This window comes from Camelus ferus, chromosome 31, assembly GCF_009834535.1.
Source record: "Camelus ferus isolate YT-003-E chromosome 31, BCGSAC_Cfer_1.0, whole genome shotgun sequence".
NCBI lineage: Eukaryota > Metazoa > Chordata > Mammalia > Artiodactyla > Camelidae > Camelus > Camelus ferus.
Genome location: NC_045726.1, coordinates 2718032 through 2734391, shown reverse-complemented (window position 1 = coordinate 2734391; position 16360 = coordinate 2718032). Strand labels below are relative to the sequence as shown.

At 39.4% G+C, this 16360-nt stretch overlaps 1 protein-coding gene across 2 annotated transcripts in view; it reads left to right on the top strand.

Moving 5' to 3' along the window:
- The window catches only part of LOC106728651 (dual specificity tyrosine-phosphorylation-regulated kinase 1A-like), a 65329-nt gene that overhangs the window by 39233 nt on the left and 9736 nt on the right, over positions 1-16360 (top strand). The window contains exons 1-2 of one of the 2 annotated variants that reach the window (XM_032471107.1): positions 3767-3962; positions 14389-14585. In XM_032471107.1, the coding sequence (XP_032326998.1) occupies positions 3950-3962; positions 14389-14585 (210 nt within the window). In that variant the 5' untranslated portion in view covers positions 3767-3949. Of the gene's footprint in view, positions 1-3766; positions 3963-14388; positions 14586-16360 lie in introns of those variants that run through there. The other variant, XM_032471106.1, reaches the window with a different exon arrangement.

Sequence of the window (16360 nt, the reverse complement as noted above, 5' to 3'; positions counted from 1 at the left end):
CTATAAATTGAGATGGGGAACTTGATGTCTGATAATGCTTGTTCATCTGCACACTCATTGAATGAAATATTTATTGAATGCCTTTATGTGCTGGCATGAAAGAGAAGAGTGAGAGAGGCATGCTGGCTGTCTCGCCCTTCAGAGCAGAGAAGTCCTTCTTCGCACAGTTGTGCGGGGTCCCAGCAGCTCCTGAGGAGCCCCTCATCTGGATGGCAGGGTTGTGGGCAGGGGGTTCACGGGTCTCTCTGCTTCGCTCACCCACTTATTTATTGTCTATTTTAAGCCTTTGCATTGTTGTATTCATGAGAATATATAAACAAGTACAACCAGTCCTTCCCTCAAGGGTTCTAGTTGTGAGGATGTGCTGATTACTTCAGCACAGCACATGTTTGCTCTGTTAACAGCAGAATAGTAGGAAAGAAACGGAGCAGGGGAGCAGCTCGCTGCAAGATTCTGGGAAGGTTTCTTAGAGAAAATGACATTAGATCTGGGTTTTAAAGTTTGAATCCAAGATTTCTAGGAGCAGAAAAGAGGAGAAGAGGGACCACATTCTAGATGGGGGAGCACTTCTGCCTGGGCACTGTCAGTGCAGCCCAGAGGGAGGCCGTGTACTGGGGGGTACAGGACAGGAGAGACCTGGTGGGCAGTGAGACGAGATGACAATGTAAACCTGGAAGCTCTGGATCCCTTAAAGTGATGCTGACCTTGAACCTTTGATAAGGAAGCAGACTGGCAGCAGTGGGGAGAGGGCACAGAGACTGGGTAAGCCTCGGGTGCTGCAGAATCGCCCCTTCATCACTTTCACTTTCTTCTGAATTAGAGCCTGACAGAGTAAAGAAATTCACAGTTGGATTTGTGAGACATTCCTGAGGCCAGTCTCAGAATGTAGTTTGTGTGTACAGGGAGGTGGGGATGACAGAGAGTTTCTGGCTCGAGTGGATGGATGGGGGATGCAGTTCATAGAACTGGGTGCACACGGTGGTCCTCTCTGTGCTCCCGCCTGGGCAGGCAGAGCGCCGGGCTTTCTGACCCACTCAGGTTAGCCTGGGGGTGTGTGAATGTAACAACATCATGTGCTCCGGCGGACAGGCCGCTGCCAGTCTGTCTCAGCTCGTGCTTGACAGGAGACCTTGCTGCACTCTCTGTTGTGAGAGACAGGAGGTGAGGTGGAAGACACAGCTCCCCTCCACTCTCAATTTCTCTTTTCCTTGTTTTATTTTCTTCAGAACACTGGTCATTTTCTGACATTACCGAATTCACTTACTTATTTTGTGAGGGATCGTGTCCTCTCCCAACCAGCAATAAAATACAAACTCCAGGAGGCCAGAGACTTTGCCCTTCATCTTCTCTTGTGTCTTTAATGCTAAGAACTTTTTCTAGAACAGCACTGTCCAGTAGATTATAACACAAGCCACCTATGTAATTTAAGCTTTTAGGAGTCACAGTTTGAAAAATAGAAAAAAAGAAACATTAATTTTGGTATCTTATTTTACCCACTATATCTAAAATACATTATTTTAAAATTGAAAGTTTATTGATATATTCTACATTCTGTTTTTTGTACTAAGTCCTTGAAATCTTGCATGTGCTTTGCATTTGCAGCTTATCTCAGTCCCAGATAATTGCATTTCAAGCGCTGAGTGGCCACCTGTGACTAGTGGCTACCATACCAGACAGCTAAGGTGTAGAGCTTAGTCGGGGTGTGGTAAATGTTTGTTGAATGAATGAATTAGAGGATAGATTGGTTGCTAAGGGGGAGTGTAGAATCCAGGAATGTCCCATGTGCCAGGTACCAATTTAAACATTTAGTCTTTGATTTTCATAATAGTCTTGAGGTTTGAGTACTGGCTTAACCCATTCTGCAGATGGGAAGGGAGGCACAGATTTATTTACCCAGTCACTCAGTCGCTGGGTAGTACGTGGTGAGATTGAATCCAGACACCCCAGAGTGTTTATCACTGTGACTGAAAACACAGCCAGAGCGATGTCACTCCTGGCATACATTCCCTGGTGACCTTATAGCTTTTTTTTTTTTTTACAAAACCCAGATTTCTTACCCTGGTGGAGGGACTCTGGTCCAGCCTACCTGTGTATCCTTACCTGCTCCTCTGTCTGTACTCCATTCTCCAGCCAAGCCTGAAGTGACATTTGAACTGCAGTTGGGAGGGGAAGTGGGAGTTGCTCAGGCAAAGCAGCAGAGCCAGGACTTCCGAGGTGGAGGGTGTCCCTGGTATGCTGGGAGCCTGGGGTCAGGGTCTCAGGGGGAGGTCGCAGGGACAGGGCTGCTGGACTGTGGCTCACTTCCTAGTCTAGTCTTTTCTCACAGGTCAGTTTTGTGAGCTCATCACAGAATTCATGGTGACTAGAGAACTGGCTTTTCTTTTTTTTTTTAAAGGTTCTTTTGTAAAATTTGATGTGAAGTTAACTCATTTTTCCTAGACTCCCTTTTAAATTCCCATCTCTTCTGGCCACAGCCACCCATTCATCTGCATTCACCTGCATTCAAGTAGGTTGCACGTGGGAGGGGACATCTCTTGCAGGGGGCTGGTTCCCAGCCCGATTTCTTTTCAGACTTGCTGGTTCAGCTTCTCTTCACTCTTGTGAGGACCCAGTCAGTCCTGTCTCGCAGGGGTGCACTCCCTGAGTCTCTACTCCCTCTGTCTCTGAGGAGGGTGGACCCTGGAGGGTCTGGTTTGCCTTACCACCACTGACCAGCCCCAAGCCCATGAACTGTGGGACCACCAGCTGCCAGGCCCAATGAGGCTGCTGGACTCTTTCCTTTCTATGTAAAATGTAACAGATGCTGTAATAATGCCACCTGATTTGTGGGACTTGCGTGGATCTGAGGCATACTGGCACAAAGTTTGGCATGGAGAGTGTGATGGATGTTCCTACTATTTTTCACTTTTATCACTTTTTCTTTAATTGTGAAGCACTGCTAGCAGAGCAGTTCTGGTAAAGGGTCATAGAAAGCTGCTCTATCCATACTGTTGTTATTCAGGGTATTCTGTCTGGTTTGGAAAAATGTGCTTGTTTGAGAAGTAAATGATGAAATCTTATTGTTACTTATCTATGGACTTACTTTTTGACTTCTAGTGAATTTGAAAGTTTTTCCATATACTTACTATTGGTTTATGAGAATTTCATCTTTTGCCTGACTTTTTGGAGGGTGGGGTAGGGGACAGTGACAGATCTTAGTGTTTTTAATGGTATCACTAGGGAACTTTATAGTATTCAGCATATTGTATAACATTAAACATGGTAACATTTTCTATACTATTTTCATTTGGTGTGGAACTCAGCCACAGATTTTAAACACTTGCACAGCACATATGGAAGAAAGAAAACTAATGATGAGCTCTGAAATGATGTGTTTATTTGCTACATAAGTATACTTTTAACGAGGGTTACTTTTTTTATATTATTACATTTTATAACGTCTGTCTAACAGTTAACAATTTGCTCGGTGCTTAACTTTTAAAGTGTCTCTGGTCAGATGAATATCTTGCCTTTCGAGCATTTTGTAATGGAAAATCCCCATAAATATGCAGTGTTGTAATTGGAATCACAGAGCCAAATGGTTGCCTCATTGGATAATTTTAAGTATTCTGCTGCAATTCAATATAGGTACCCAATCAAGTACTTGACTAGATTTAAAAATATCTTGTATGTTTCACAGCTGTCTAGCTAGAACTAAAAAAAAAAAAGTGAGGAGAGGAGTATGTGCAGGGTTCTCCTCTTTTCTGCCTGGGGCAGGAGAGGGGAAGTTGTAAAAAGTGGCTGTGTCCCTCAGCTGCTGTTGATCTGCCTGGCTTTGAGAGAAGGCAGAGGCAGAGATTAGGGAAGGTTTGAGGCAGCTTTCTTTCTGAAGACACTGAATGTGCCTGAAACTTAGTAGCATCCTTTGGACACTTCTTAAAGTGACACGGTTGTGGCCTAGCTGAAGGGGATGGCAGCCTGTGGTAGGTGAGCTTTCCACCCGTGTTGTACTCCTGGCTGCCTCTTTCTGTTTCCTGGTTCTTCTTCCCTGCAGGGGAAGTCAGCTACACAGGAAGTGTCCGGCTCTTCAGTAGCTTCATAATACTTTAGCTTCTAGATGTGTTGCAGTGCATCATGTCTCTTCTGTTTGTACTTTCAGGTTTCTGGAAGGCAACATCAGTGTGTGTGGGCCCTGGCAAAATTACGGTCAAGAGAGATGAAGAAAACTCCTGGAGCGGGGTGGGGGAGGGAGCATCTTTGGGTGATTCAGGTTTTATATGTATGTACATATTCATACACTGTGTGTGCGTGTGTGTGTGTGTGTGTGTATAAAACTTTGAAAGTTTTTTTTTACTATGTTTTTGTGTAGATTCTTTAAAAAAGGAAATAAGTTAGAATCTAACCACCATTTATTAAAATGTGTCTTTTCAGCCTCTAAACAGAGACTTTTGAGCACAGCCTTTCCTTTCCTCTGGCAGTGATCTGTGTAACGTTTCAAATCCATGGCATTTTATGAGGGAAGGACTACTTTGCATTTATGTGACAGGGCAAGATGGTGATGAATCTTACTTCATGTATAAGGAAACTGCCTTGTTTGTCACCATGCTGCGTTTATGCTGGGGTTACGGCAAGTGATAGGACGTCTTAAACCCTAGGTCAGTGTGTTTCTGCGTAGCAAGTTGAACTTTCCAAATCATGTATTTCTCATTTTACCTGTTTTGTAAATGAATATACTAAATTTACATGGTACAGAGGAATCTGAGATACAGAAAGACCACTGGGGCTTCACAAAGTTGAGTATAAGCAGCTTGAGACCCACAGCTCTCCCATCCAGAGGGGTCCAGGGCTCTCCCTTCACTGCCCACGGATGACTCTGACCTGAGAGGTGAACACAAACCCCATCTTCTGACTGAAAATAGGAAGTGAAATTCACCGAGTGCACAAGTTAGTTAGGCTGAATTGAACTGTTCCATGTCCATCAGCTACTGCTGGCCCTGTCTCAGGTGACTGTCTTGTAAACCATAAGTGAGGCTGCATCATCTGACCAGCACTAGTACAAGGGACAGCTGTCTGAGAGCCTTGAGCTCTGTGGTCATTTCTTTCATTGAGAGACACGCTGGAGTCTCAGGGTCTGGCTTACCATCTAGTCTGAATGGTAATGGTTTCCTAGCTTGTTTGAAAGAATTATTTCTTGATTATAACCAGTATAGTTTGTCAGTTTGAATGACTTCCAGTCATTTTTGTAAAACATTCTGGTATCTTCATCAGTGAAAGTTAAACTTACCGCAGACCAAGTGACTGCAGTGAATGTGTGAATCCTTCAGCTAAATAAGTGATTAGCATCTATACAAGCAGGTTCTTGAAAATACATTTATTCTTACAAGTAGTAGTAGATTTTCTTCCCTTTTTAGGAGCTTCATCTCAGTTTAGCCTGATTAGTTACCTGTTGAATGGATCATGTTATTCTAATATATGGCCAGAAAGAAATTTATGTAAATTAGGTCCTATGTTTGTATGTAACACTGTGTCTGTACTGAGTCACTGACATTGCCTGTCAGCTAATTTCATTATTATCTATCATTTCTGGGTCTGCTAATGAGTTTTTGTTGTTTTTTTCTCTTGAATACAGACCGCATTTTGCTGCTTCTCTATGTGCCTAGTGATTTTTGATTGGATATGGGTGTTAAGAATGCTGAGCTGTTGAGCTTCTGGGTTTTGTTATCCTCATTTTAAAAATGCTGAATTTTGACCTGGTAAGCCATTAGTTAACTTGTAGATCATCTGGATCCTTTGAGGCTTGTTTCGGTCTCTGCTAGGACCTGTAGGCAGCAGCCTTTGCTGTAGGGCCAGTTGAGCTCTCCTCCTAAAGCATGGGTTTCCTGGGGTGTCTGGAACGTGTGTGGTAGGTCAGCAGGGTCTCTCCCACTAGGTGATTTGGTCACTCCTGTCTGCCGTCCTGTGCTATTTCTAGTAGTTGTTCAGCTTTCAGCTCCCTGCTGGTTGTTCTCTGCGTGGCTTTCTGGACCTTCGCCTGATGATTGTGCAGCTTAGTATTTGGCCAAAGAGTCAAAGTGATCCCTGGGTACAGATTAGTGGAGCCCCTTCTCTACATACATAGGTCTCTTATTTCTACTGCCTGCCCCACAAATTCCAGCCAACTCAGTAGCCTTGAACTCTCATCTCCATCTCCTCAGCTCATCAAGACCACTGGGTTCTTTGGAAATTGTCCCTCCCTACACTATACTCTGGAAATTGTCTCCTGGATAGAAAGCCAGGGTGACTGTGAGGCTCACCAAGTTTATTTCCCTTTTCTCGGTGATCACAGTTATGAACGGCCTGTTTTCCACTGTCAGAAAATAGTTATTTCATATGTCTTGACCACTTTTATAGTGGTTTGCAGGTGACTGAGGTAGTTTAGTGCTAGGTACTCTAAAATGGTCAGAAGTGGAAGTCTGATATTACAGGCTTTAAAGATAAATGTTTCACCCCATCCCATTGTTATTCCTAACAATTTAATACACAGATTTAATCAAAGTATCGAACTGATAAACCTGAGCATTTATTTAGATCTTATGAGCAATTTCATCTTGTTTGTAGCTGTTTTGGTTTGTAGGTTAAAGTGTGTGTTTGTGTTCTGTGGTGATATACATTGGCCCCTAACTAGAAGGTTGTAAGAAATCAGTTCATTTGTCCTTAAAATTAGATAATTTACAGAAGCATAACATAGTTTCACCTTAATATATGTTTATTTAACACCTGCTGTGGAGGCAGGAACTGTGCTCTGTGTATGAGTAAGAGAAACTGACTTTCAGCAAGAGACGTACATATCCTGTGCTAGGATCATGCTGTTCCTTATTTCTGACTCATAAGCCCCTCCTTTTAAAAATTCTTCTTTCATCCTTATCCTCTGATCAGGTTTCTCCCTCTCTTTCTGAACCTTTTCTTCACATTCTAAATATTCCTAATGGACTCATTCATTTTTTCATTGAACAATATTTATTGAATGCAGACCACACCCCAGGCACTGTTCTTGGTGTTAATGATACCCTGCTGAACCGAACTTCCTCGTGGATGTCCATTCAGTCACTCCCTTTGTGTACCTTTCTTTCCAGCCATCATTAAAAGTGCAACTGGCTATTCAGCATTTTTCTTTCTTTTGTTACAGATGTGTCTTGTTGCTAGGGACCTTGCAGATTTCTTCCCACCTTAGCTTGGTTGCCCTTCCCTTGCTTCTTAGAAGATTCTGTTTCAGAAACTTGGCCTCATAAAAGTTTCCACCTTTGAATGCTGTAGTTTTAAATAACTGGAATTATTTTCATTTATTTTTATTCTTTAATATTGTTCTGTCTCTTTAAAATCTAACGTGGATTAATACTGTCATAAGGGTGGTCCCCTATCAACATACTAATAACTAAAAGAAATTCAAGTTAGCTGCAGGTGGAGCTCCATGTGGGTCTTAGATCAGAGATTAAAAATGGTGGTTATTTTCACTCAGGGTCACCTCCCAGGCTTTTCTCTTCGGTGTTTGCTCTCCTTTTAACCCCTGCTGTTTTGAGTCTTGCTGTCTCCCAGTCTCTGAGATCTGTTCAAGGAACGTTTCTCTCTAGAATCAGTGCTAATCTCTACTAATGTTATGGTCTCTACTTATTATAGTTTCTTGCTAGAACATAGTAACTTGGCTGGAATGAGAAAGCTACTTCATTTTTTAGTAAACTGTTTAATTACCAACAACATTTTAATGAACTTTTTTTAAAGTTTCAAAAATATCCTCATAGTAAAAAAGATCCACATAGTTCGGAATAATGTAAAAAAGTGAAGGTACGACCCTACCTGCATACTTTCTACAAATTGCCTTTTGTAATATTTGGCAGCAATTTAAAATATTATTTTGAAATTGAACTACAAATAATGATTTTGAAGATAATTTTGAATTAAATATAAGTTTATCATTAAAATACCTGATACTGCAACATGTGACACATTCTAGGGCTAAAATATTGTAGCTGATTTTCAATTTAATTGATTACAGATTATGTAATATGGTAGACATAGAGCAAACCGTATGACATTGCTATTTTGTAGGCCAACGGAGGTCTGATACTAGCAATTACACTTAGTTCAACCTAACACTTTATTATCATCAGCTCTGTTATAGGATCAACTGAATCCTTTTTCTCATTAACATTTGGATTAAAAGGGGAGATGGAAACTTTAGAAAGAATAAAAACCATGATGATTTGCTTAATTATAAAATCAGGTTGGCAAGAGAGTCCCACATTATTTGACTTTTTGGAGTCTTACTCTAGGAGAGGAATGGATGAGTGAGCACCTTAAATGCTTTCTGGCATTGGAGGAGGAAACTGAACTTGAGTCTCTTTGTGGATTTCACACACAGCAGTTGAGCTGAGAAAGGAGGCAGTGAGCCTGTGGCAGATGCGCCCAGACACAGACCATAAGTCGTGAGGCCTCAGCACTAGAAGCGTAATCTTCTTTCACATCACTAAACAGATGGTAACGTTACTAAGTAGTTCTAATAGATGGTGGAGTAAATAGCCTTAAAAAAAATCTCACAAGTGAGAATCATAGTTATTGCTAGTTAATCCACATTTAGATTACCTACAGCAAATTTTAAAAGGAACAGTCAGATTCTTTATCACCTTCCTTACCACCCTTACACATCGGGGTGTGTATTAGTCTTTAAAAAAAAAAACCAAACAAACCAAAACCCACAAACCCCAAAATCTTACCTAGGAAGGTAAATGTATTGTGTGTGGGGGGTGGCTATAGTGTATTGTGTAGTCAGAATATAGCTTATTTTTGGGTTATCTGTTAGTTGCATTAGTTGGAAAATAGCTTTCTTTTATTAAGGTGAGCCGTTAAATTTTTTAAAAATGCTATTCAAAGCAGCATTGGCATGATCTGGAGGTTGTGGAGATTCTCAAGCCCTACCCTAGATCTATGGAATCAGAATCTGCAGGGCTTTTTGGTTTAGTTTTAAGAATCTGCAGTTTTAACAAGATACAAAGGCAATTTGTAAGCATGTTAAAGTTTGAGACACACTGTTACAGATCGTGCGTGGCACTGTTACCCCACAAAACAATACTGTGGTTAGTGTAACCTCAGTAAGTGCTTGTTGATTTTAATGCATGTAATTGGCTGGATCTAGATTCAGAAAATGAAACTAGTATTTTAGGAGTATAGTTATATAATAGTAATAATCAAGCAGCAGCTATCTATTTCTTTGTAATTCTTTCCTAGCTGTCTGGATATCACAAAATACCCATCTGTCCCTCTGAATGTATCCTTGAGTCTGATTCTGTTCATGCTGGATGATTAGTTGCTGTCTTGTGACTGTGTGTGTGTATACATACACAAGTCAACAATAGTACACAAATTAAAGGAATAATTAGATTTTGATGAGTCAAGGATATGTAGTATATATTGTAATGTATGAAATAACTAAAAATAATAAGTAATTTGCATGCAAGGAGGGGTATAAAAAGATTAATCCAGCAGAAGGTAAGAAAGGAGCATAAAACTGTTGGAATAGGTAGAAGGGTTACTAGTGTTCATACATGAATTAAACCCATAGATAACTGTTTATAAGAGGTAAACCTAAATTATAAGGAAATGGAACAGTTGAAAGTGAAAGGATGGACAAAACGCATACATGCAAAGATGAAGAGTAGGCTTGGTGTGGTTATTAGTATATATTAGTATAGCAGAGCACTACTGGAAACAGAGGGACAATTTATAATGATAAAAGATTTTATTCATCAGGTAGGTATCTATAACAGCTTTAAATTTATGTAATCCTGTAACATAACTTTTTAAATGGGAGATTTTTAATACACCTCTATTGCTAACTCATAGCAAGGATGAGTGCAGAAATAGAAGATACATATAAAAGAATATACTTAATAAAATTAATAAACCTTTGATTTATTAATCAAACTGATCCCAATCAAAGGCTTATCACACAGAAGAAAGAGGTCATCTTAGCCAGTATTAGGTGAAGGAGCTGTCACTACAAACATTGAAAAGCTTTCAAGAGAGGATGTTGTGAGGAAAGTGGTACCAGTGCATTTGAAATTTAGACGAAGTTTACATACTATCAGAAAAATACAACCTACCAAAACAGACACCGGGAAATATAAAATCTGAATGGTCATATTAAAGAAATACTACCTTTAATTGAAAAATCTACCCACAAAGAAAACTCCAGGTCCAGGTGATTTCACCAGTGAATCTACTACAGAAGGATAATTATGACTAAACAATTCCAGGAATGCACAGTGTATGGCTTACCATTCCTAAACCAATCAGTGTAGTTCACCACATTAGCCGAGTAAATCAGAAAACTCATGTCATTTCAATGGATGCAGAAAAAGCATTTAATAAAATTCAGCATCCATTTGAGGAAAAAGTTTTAGCAAACTAGGATTAGAAGGGAATTTCTTTAACCTGATAGTCATTCTCAGTTAAATAACTACAGCAACCACGATACTGAAGAGATATTGAAACCTTTCTTTCTGAGATTGGGAATACGACGATAGCACTTGTATCTCCTCTTCTAATCACCACTGTATTGGAGTTCCCAGCAAGGAGAGTAGGGCAAAGGGAAGAGGGGAAAAAAACTATTGAAGTCCCCAGTTTTGCTAGTAGTCACTTATTAAACTGCAGATAAATCCATCATTGCAGAACATTCTGTTGGACTGGTACTGTTTGAGACAATGCAGATTCAATCAAAACCCCAGCATGGGTTTGTTTATTTTGGTGAATTCGATGAGCAAATTCTAAAACATAGATGGACACACCAAAGGCTAAGGGTAGGCAAAACATTCTTGAAGAAGAACAAAATTCTCTACTAGATATTTAAACTCCTGAATCTGCTATAATTTAGACAATGTCTGGTTCTTAGGCAAAGACATAAGAAATCTAGGTAAGTCTGTATCCATCAGATCAAAGAATCCAAAAACAGATCCAGGCATGTGTGGGTATATGATTACTACAGGACATTGGGGAAAGTTTGTCCTTTTAACAGTTGGTTCCTAGTTAATTGGATGTCCGTTCTGGGAAAAGTGAAACTTGATCGCTATCACAAACACAGAAATCAGATCCAAGAGCATAGCATTGCCCGTTTCCAGGTGTGAATGGTAAAATTGAACTTTTGGAAGATAACATAGAATTTCTTCATGACTTTGACATAAGGAAAGATTTCTTAAAACAGACAGCAAAAGAACTAATTTTAAATCAAAAGTTGGTAAAATTAAGAGATCACATTCATAAAAAAACACTAAGAGAGTGACAGTGCAAAGCATCTGTAATCAATAAGGGCTTACATCCAAAATATGTTAAAAATAGACTTTTTTAAAAAATGTAGAAATTTGTACGAAAAAGACTCTCTTCATAGAAAAATGGAAAAACAATCTGGGCATTTCACACAAGTGGCCAGTAAATAAATGAAAAGGTGCTCACCGTCATCAGGAAAACACATTAAAATCACAATGGAGTACCAATACACTGTCATGGCTGAAATTAGAGATACTGATGATTCTAGGTGTTAGTGAAGGAATGGAGTGGAACACAGGGAATTTTCATAAACTTCTAGGGAAAAATTAAATAAAAAACAAACAAAAAAATAGGACAGCATCTCTGTATATTCAGAAAGATGTATAACAAAAATCTTCCCAGTGGTAGTATTCATAATAGCTATGAACTGGAAATAATCCAATGCCAGTCAAAAGGAGAATGGATAAATAAATCGTCACCTGTTCATACAGCGGGGTACTATAAAATAATGATAATGAACAAACTGTAGTTTGTTTAAACAAATTCACTTACATAAAGTTAAAACTAATCTGATTATGGAGGTCAGAATGCTAGTGACTTTTGGGGGAGAGAGAGTTCAGCATTGACTGTGAGGGGTCGTGCACACTGGTGGGGTAGTTCTGGAAAGATGGCAGTTTTTATTCCTGCCTGACAAGTTCAGTTGATGATAATTGTTTAAGCTGTATTCTAATTTCTGTATTTTTATATATATAACAAACAAGTTTAAACACAGAATTTAATAATGGCACTGATAATAGAAATAGAAATTAATTTTTTTAAAGTGGTTATTATGTGCCGGGTTCTATTCTGCGTGTCTACTTGTGCTATCTCATTTAAACTTTGTGACAGACCTAAGGGACTGGGGTTAGTGTAGTGACACCTCTGCTGGAGGCAGGGAAACTAGGGCCCAGAGTGGCTGTCCTTATGATGCAGGACCTTAGTCTTTTTACTCTTTATTTCTGAGTTGTTTGTATATCAAGGATCTCAGTTCTTTTCATATATATTTTTATTTATTTATATTCCTTCCCAGTTATCTTTTGTTTTTAACATGCAGATTTAAGCATACAACCCCCACCCCCACACCAATTATTTGACATTTAGATTTCCAGTTGTTTGCTGTTGCAAACAGTACCAGGTTATATATTGTTTCCTAACTGTCTTTGTGCACAGCATCTATTATTTCCTTCGGATATAATCCACCCCCCCTGCTTTTAAACTGAACAGAGTTGCTCCTCATAAGTAAATTAACTGAATGTATTTTAAATTCTGATTAATGAATTGTTTACACAAGTTACCCCATTTGCCATGAAGACGTGGTCCTTTTACGTGTTCAGCAGACATTTATCAGTCATACACTCTGGGTCAGTTAAGGGCCTCGTGCTGTGAAGGAGGGGACGGAGGCCGAGGTCTAAAAGCAGAGCTAACGCAGGTGATGTGCACGTGTAAGCGGGGGTGAAGACTTGAGATTTGCACTTTAGAAAGGCCTCGGTAGCCATCTCACTGAAGAAATACAGAATTTCAGACGGGCAAGGTAAAGACAGAGCGAGCTGTTAGGGATTTGCTCCAGTTGTCTGAGTGCGGCATGCGGTGACTGGAGGCGGGAAGGAGAGGTGGCATCCGAGTGTTCTGCAGGAGGTGGCATCAGCAAGGCGGGGCTGTTACTTGCGTGAGGTGGTCTGTGGGCGGAAAGAGCTCTACTGTGACTCCCAGAGCCTTGGTTCTGATTGACTCATGGGAGACAGTGGCATTCGCTGTGGGAGAATATAGAAGTGGAACTTCTATTTTGGGGGGAGTTGAGCTTTGTTATCTTTAGTTTGCAGAATCCGTGCGACATTCAGGTAGAAGTTGTATGCTCCACGAGAAGGATGCTCGTCTCTTCATCGTGACTGAACTGTCAGTGCGGTGACTGCAGCAGATGTTAAGCTGGCTGTCAACGCCAGAGCTGTTCTCAGTACTTTACACGTAGTAAAGTACTCAACCTTCACCACAGCTGTTTGAGGTACATATTATCATTATCAGGACATTAGGTGTGCAAGGCCACCCAGCTGGTGGAGTGTGGAGCTGAAATTTCAAACTGCAGCAGCCTGGCTAAGAGTCTGTGCTCTTCACTTTTCCACCAGTGCTGGTGTGTGTTTTGAAACAAGTCAGCTTGAGAAAAAGTACCATGGTGCTGAACAGTGTGGTGAGAGTTCGCTGGTTTACTTAAAAAAGAAAAAAAAGGTATTCTGGGCCAGTGTTGGTTGACCAGGGTTTTATGCTTTGCCTTCTGGCTTTAGTTTGTGATTGAAAGTTTTGTTGACTGTAAGAAGAAAAGCCTTTCTCTTTTCTTAAGGAAAAAGTAACTTTTGTTAGTTAGCTAGCAAGTACTTTTATGGACCAAAATGTTACTTTTCCATGTCTACCATGAAAAATCATGACCATGGTCTCAGCCTACCTGCGAAATAGTTATTGATTGTTCATTTTGTGGCAGGCTTGCCTGGTCTAGGTTCTCTTGGGACAGTGTAAGAAGCGTCCAGAGGAATACAGCAGCCTGTGAATTTGTTTCCATGTATTGTGTGCTCAGCCTTTAATGACCTGTATCAGTGGCGAGCACCATTAGGACGAATTTCTCACCTGCTTTGGAGGATGCTAGGGAGACTGTTTGCCGTACACCTGGCAGATGTAAAGCAGAGCCTCAGCAGTGTTCCTCTGAACTGATTTCTAAAGAGCTGCCCCACTGGACAGGCCTGGTGCAGGCATTCAGAGATTACTTTTGCAATTTACGGTTCTCAACTGATGAAAACCTCATATGCGAAAATGAGTATTAAAGGTTGTTTCCATTGCTTTACAAAAAGATGTGTTTTAAGATTTTCTCTTAAGACAGATTTATAGATACTGATTTTAATCACTACTGGATTCTGTACCATTTAACGTACAACAGTTGTGTTGAGTATCATATCCTTGTTGGTAGTATTAAAGGTTTTTAATATAATTGAACATCCTAAAGTTCTTAATTTAAAGAACTATCAAATAGGTCAGAAGGTACAAACATTAGGATATGAACGCAAACTTTAAGCCTCACTTACTATTTTCTTGTAGGAGGAGAGACTTCAGCATGCAAACCTCCATCTGTTTGGCTTGCACTGTCATTATCATTCCATGCTGCTGGCCTTCAGATGGCTGCACAGATGCCCCATTCACATCAGTACAGGGACCGTCACCATCCAGACATAAGTGACCAACAGGTTTCTGCCTTATCTTATTCTGACCGGATTCAGCAACCTCTAACTAACCAGGTAAGTTTACGATGTATCAGATAAGATTTGTTGGGATGATCATTTATTCTCTAAAATGCTGTAGTAGAAAACAGGCAAATACCTTAATGGTTTTCAGTTTTACATGTCACATGGGACTTCAGATGAACAAAATACGATGTTAAGAAGTTTGCATTAAAATTTTTGTTGGTTTTTTCTCCTTCCCCTATGTTTTCCACTTTAATTAAAAAACACATAAACATAAACACATTCTCTCATTTTGCAATAAGGGGGGAAGTTATTTCTAAAGAATATTAGTTACAGAAACTGAAAGCTTATTTTTAGGGAAAGATGGTTAAGTGGAAAAATATGTTACAGGAAAACAAGTCAGATTCCATTATAACTAACTTACGGAGCTGATTTTATGCTGTTATAAACTACTTTATACACATACCTACAATTAAATATGAAACTCCTTAAATTAATGTAAATTAGTTATGCTGCTCATTCTAATATTCAGACTAGAGATTCAGTAATTTTTCATAAGAATAGTATAAAGTGAATAAATGCTGAACCCTCTTGACATACATACATATATGCATGTGTGCATGTATTTTTAATATCTTCCTGAATTAACTGCATCTACTATGTTGATTTTTGGTTTGGGAAGAATTTTTTTTTTTACTAGCTATAGTTGTGGTAAAGTTTCTTTCCCCCTGAGGAGTGTGTGATGAGCACTGAAAGTGGCTGTTTTTCCATGTACTTAGGAATTTGGTTTGCCGCTGTTTATTTAGGTCTTTTAATATGATCAAAAACTTGGAAAATTTCAGAGTAATTCTTTTACTGGATTATTTGAGGGAAATTAATTTTTCCTAACTTAATATGTGGTTTTAATAAGCTATTGGCTACAACTAAGTAATGCCATTATTTGAGGACACCCTTGTAGGTATTAAAATAAAATATTGTCAATAGTTGACCTGATTCTACATTTATAAAATGTATTACAGCATGTAAATATCATTCACAATAAAATAGTAAGATAAATTATGGTAGGACTTAAGAATTCTTTTATGCAGTAAATTGAGGAATTGTATGTTTGAGAATCAGAGTAGTTGGTCAAAACTGGAAAGTGTGTGTGTACCAGAAGAAAATTCTCTGGACTTCCACACAGTAGTAATAGCATAATGATCCATCTGCACTGTACTTGTAAGAAGCAAAGTATGTTTGAATTCATTTTCCTGCTTGTTCAGAAGCATCCTATCAGGCAGGCTGCCTGTTTTTAATCTGTTTTGCAGCTGAAGGGACTGAGCTGCCCATTTGTGATCTCTCCAAGTATGTAGGCAGTAGACTCTGGGATCCAGCCCAGGCTTCTTTCTTTTTAGATACAGTGCTCTCTCCGCTCTAACACCCAGCATGTGCAAAGGACTAGGAAAAAACCCAGTCCTTTAAAGTTATTTTTATGGTTGTATTATTGTAGTAGATAATCTAGTTAGCTAGCAGAGTACCTATTTTTAGATACAACTAACATCTTATTTGTGGATTATTTTCAAATAAAAGAAGTTAATTTAGTATCCATTTTAAGCTGTAAAATATTTTTAGATTCATATTTTGTAAAAAAAACTCTTTAAGTAATAATATTCAGCCAGATATTTTTGCCAAACTCCAGAAGTTTCTGAACCTAAGGCAGTCAGATTAAAAGCTTTCTTATAACTGAAGTGTAAAACACTAAAACTGTGTGCTGATGTGGCCTCGTCTACCAGATGTGGGTTCCAGATCCTGACTCATGATCTAATTGTGTGACTCTGAGTCAGGCCACA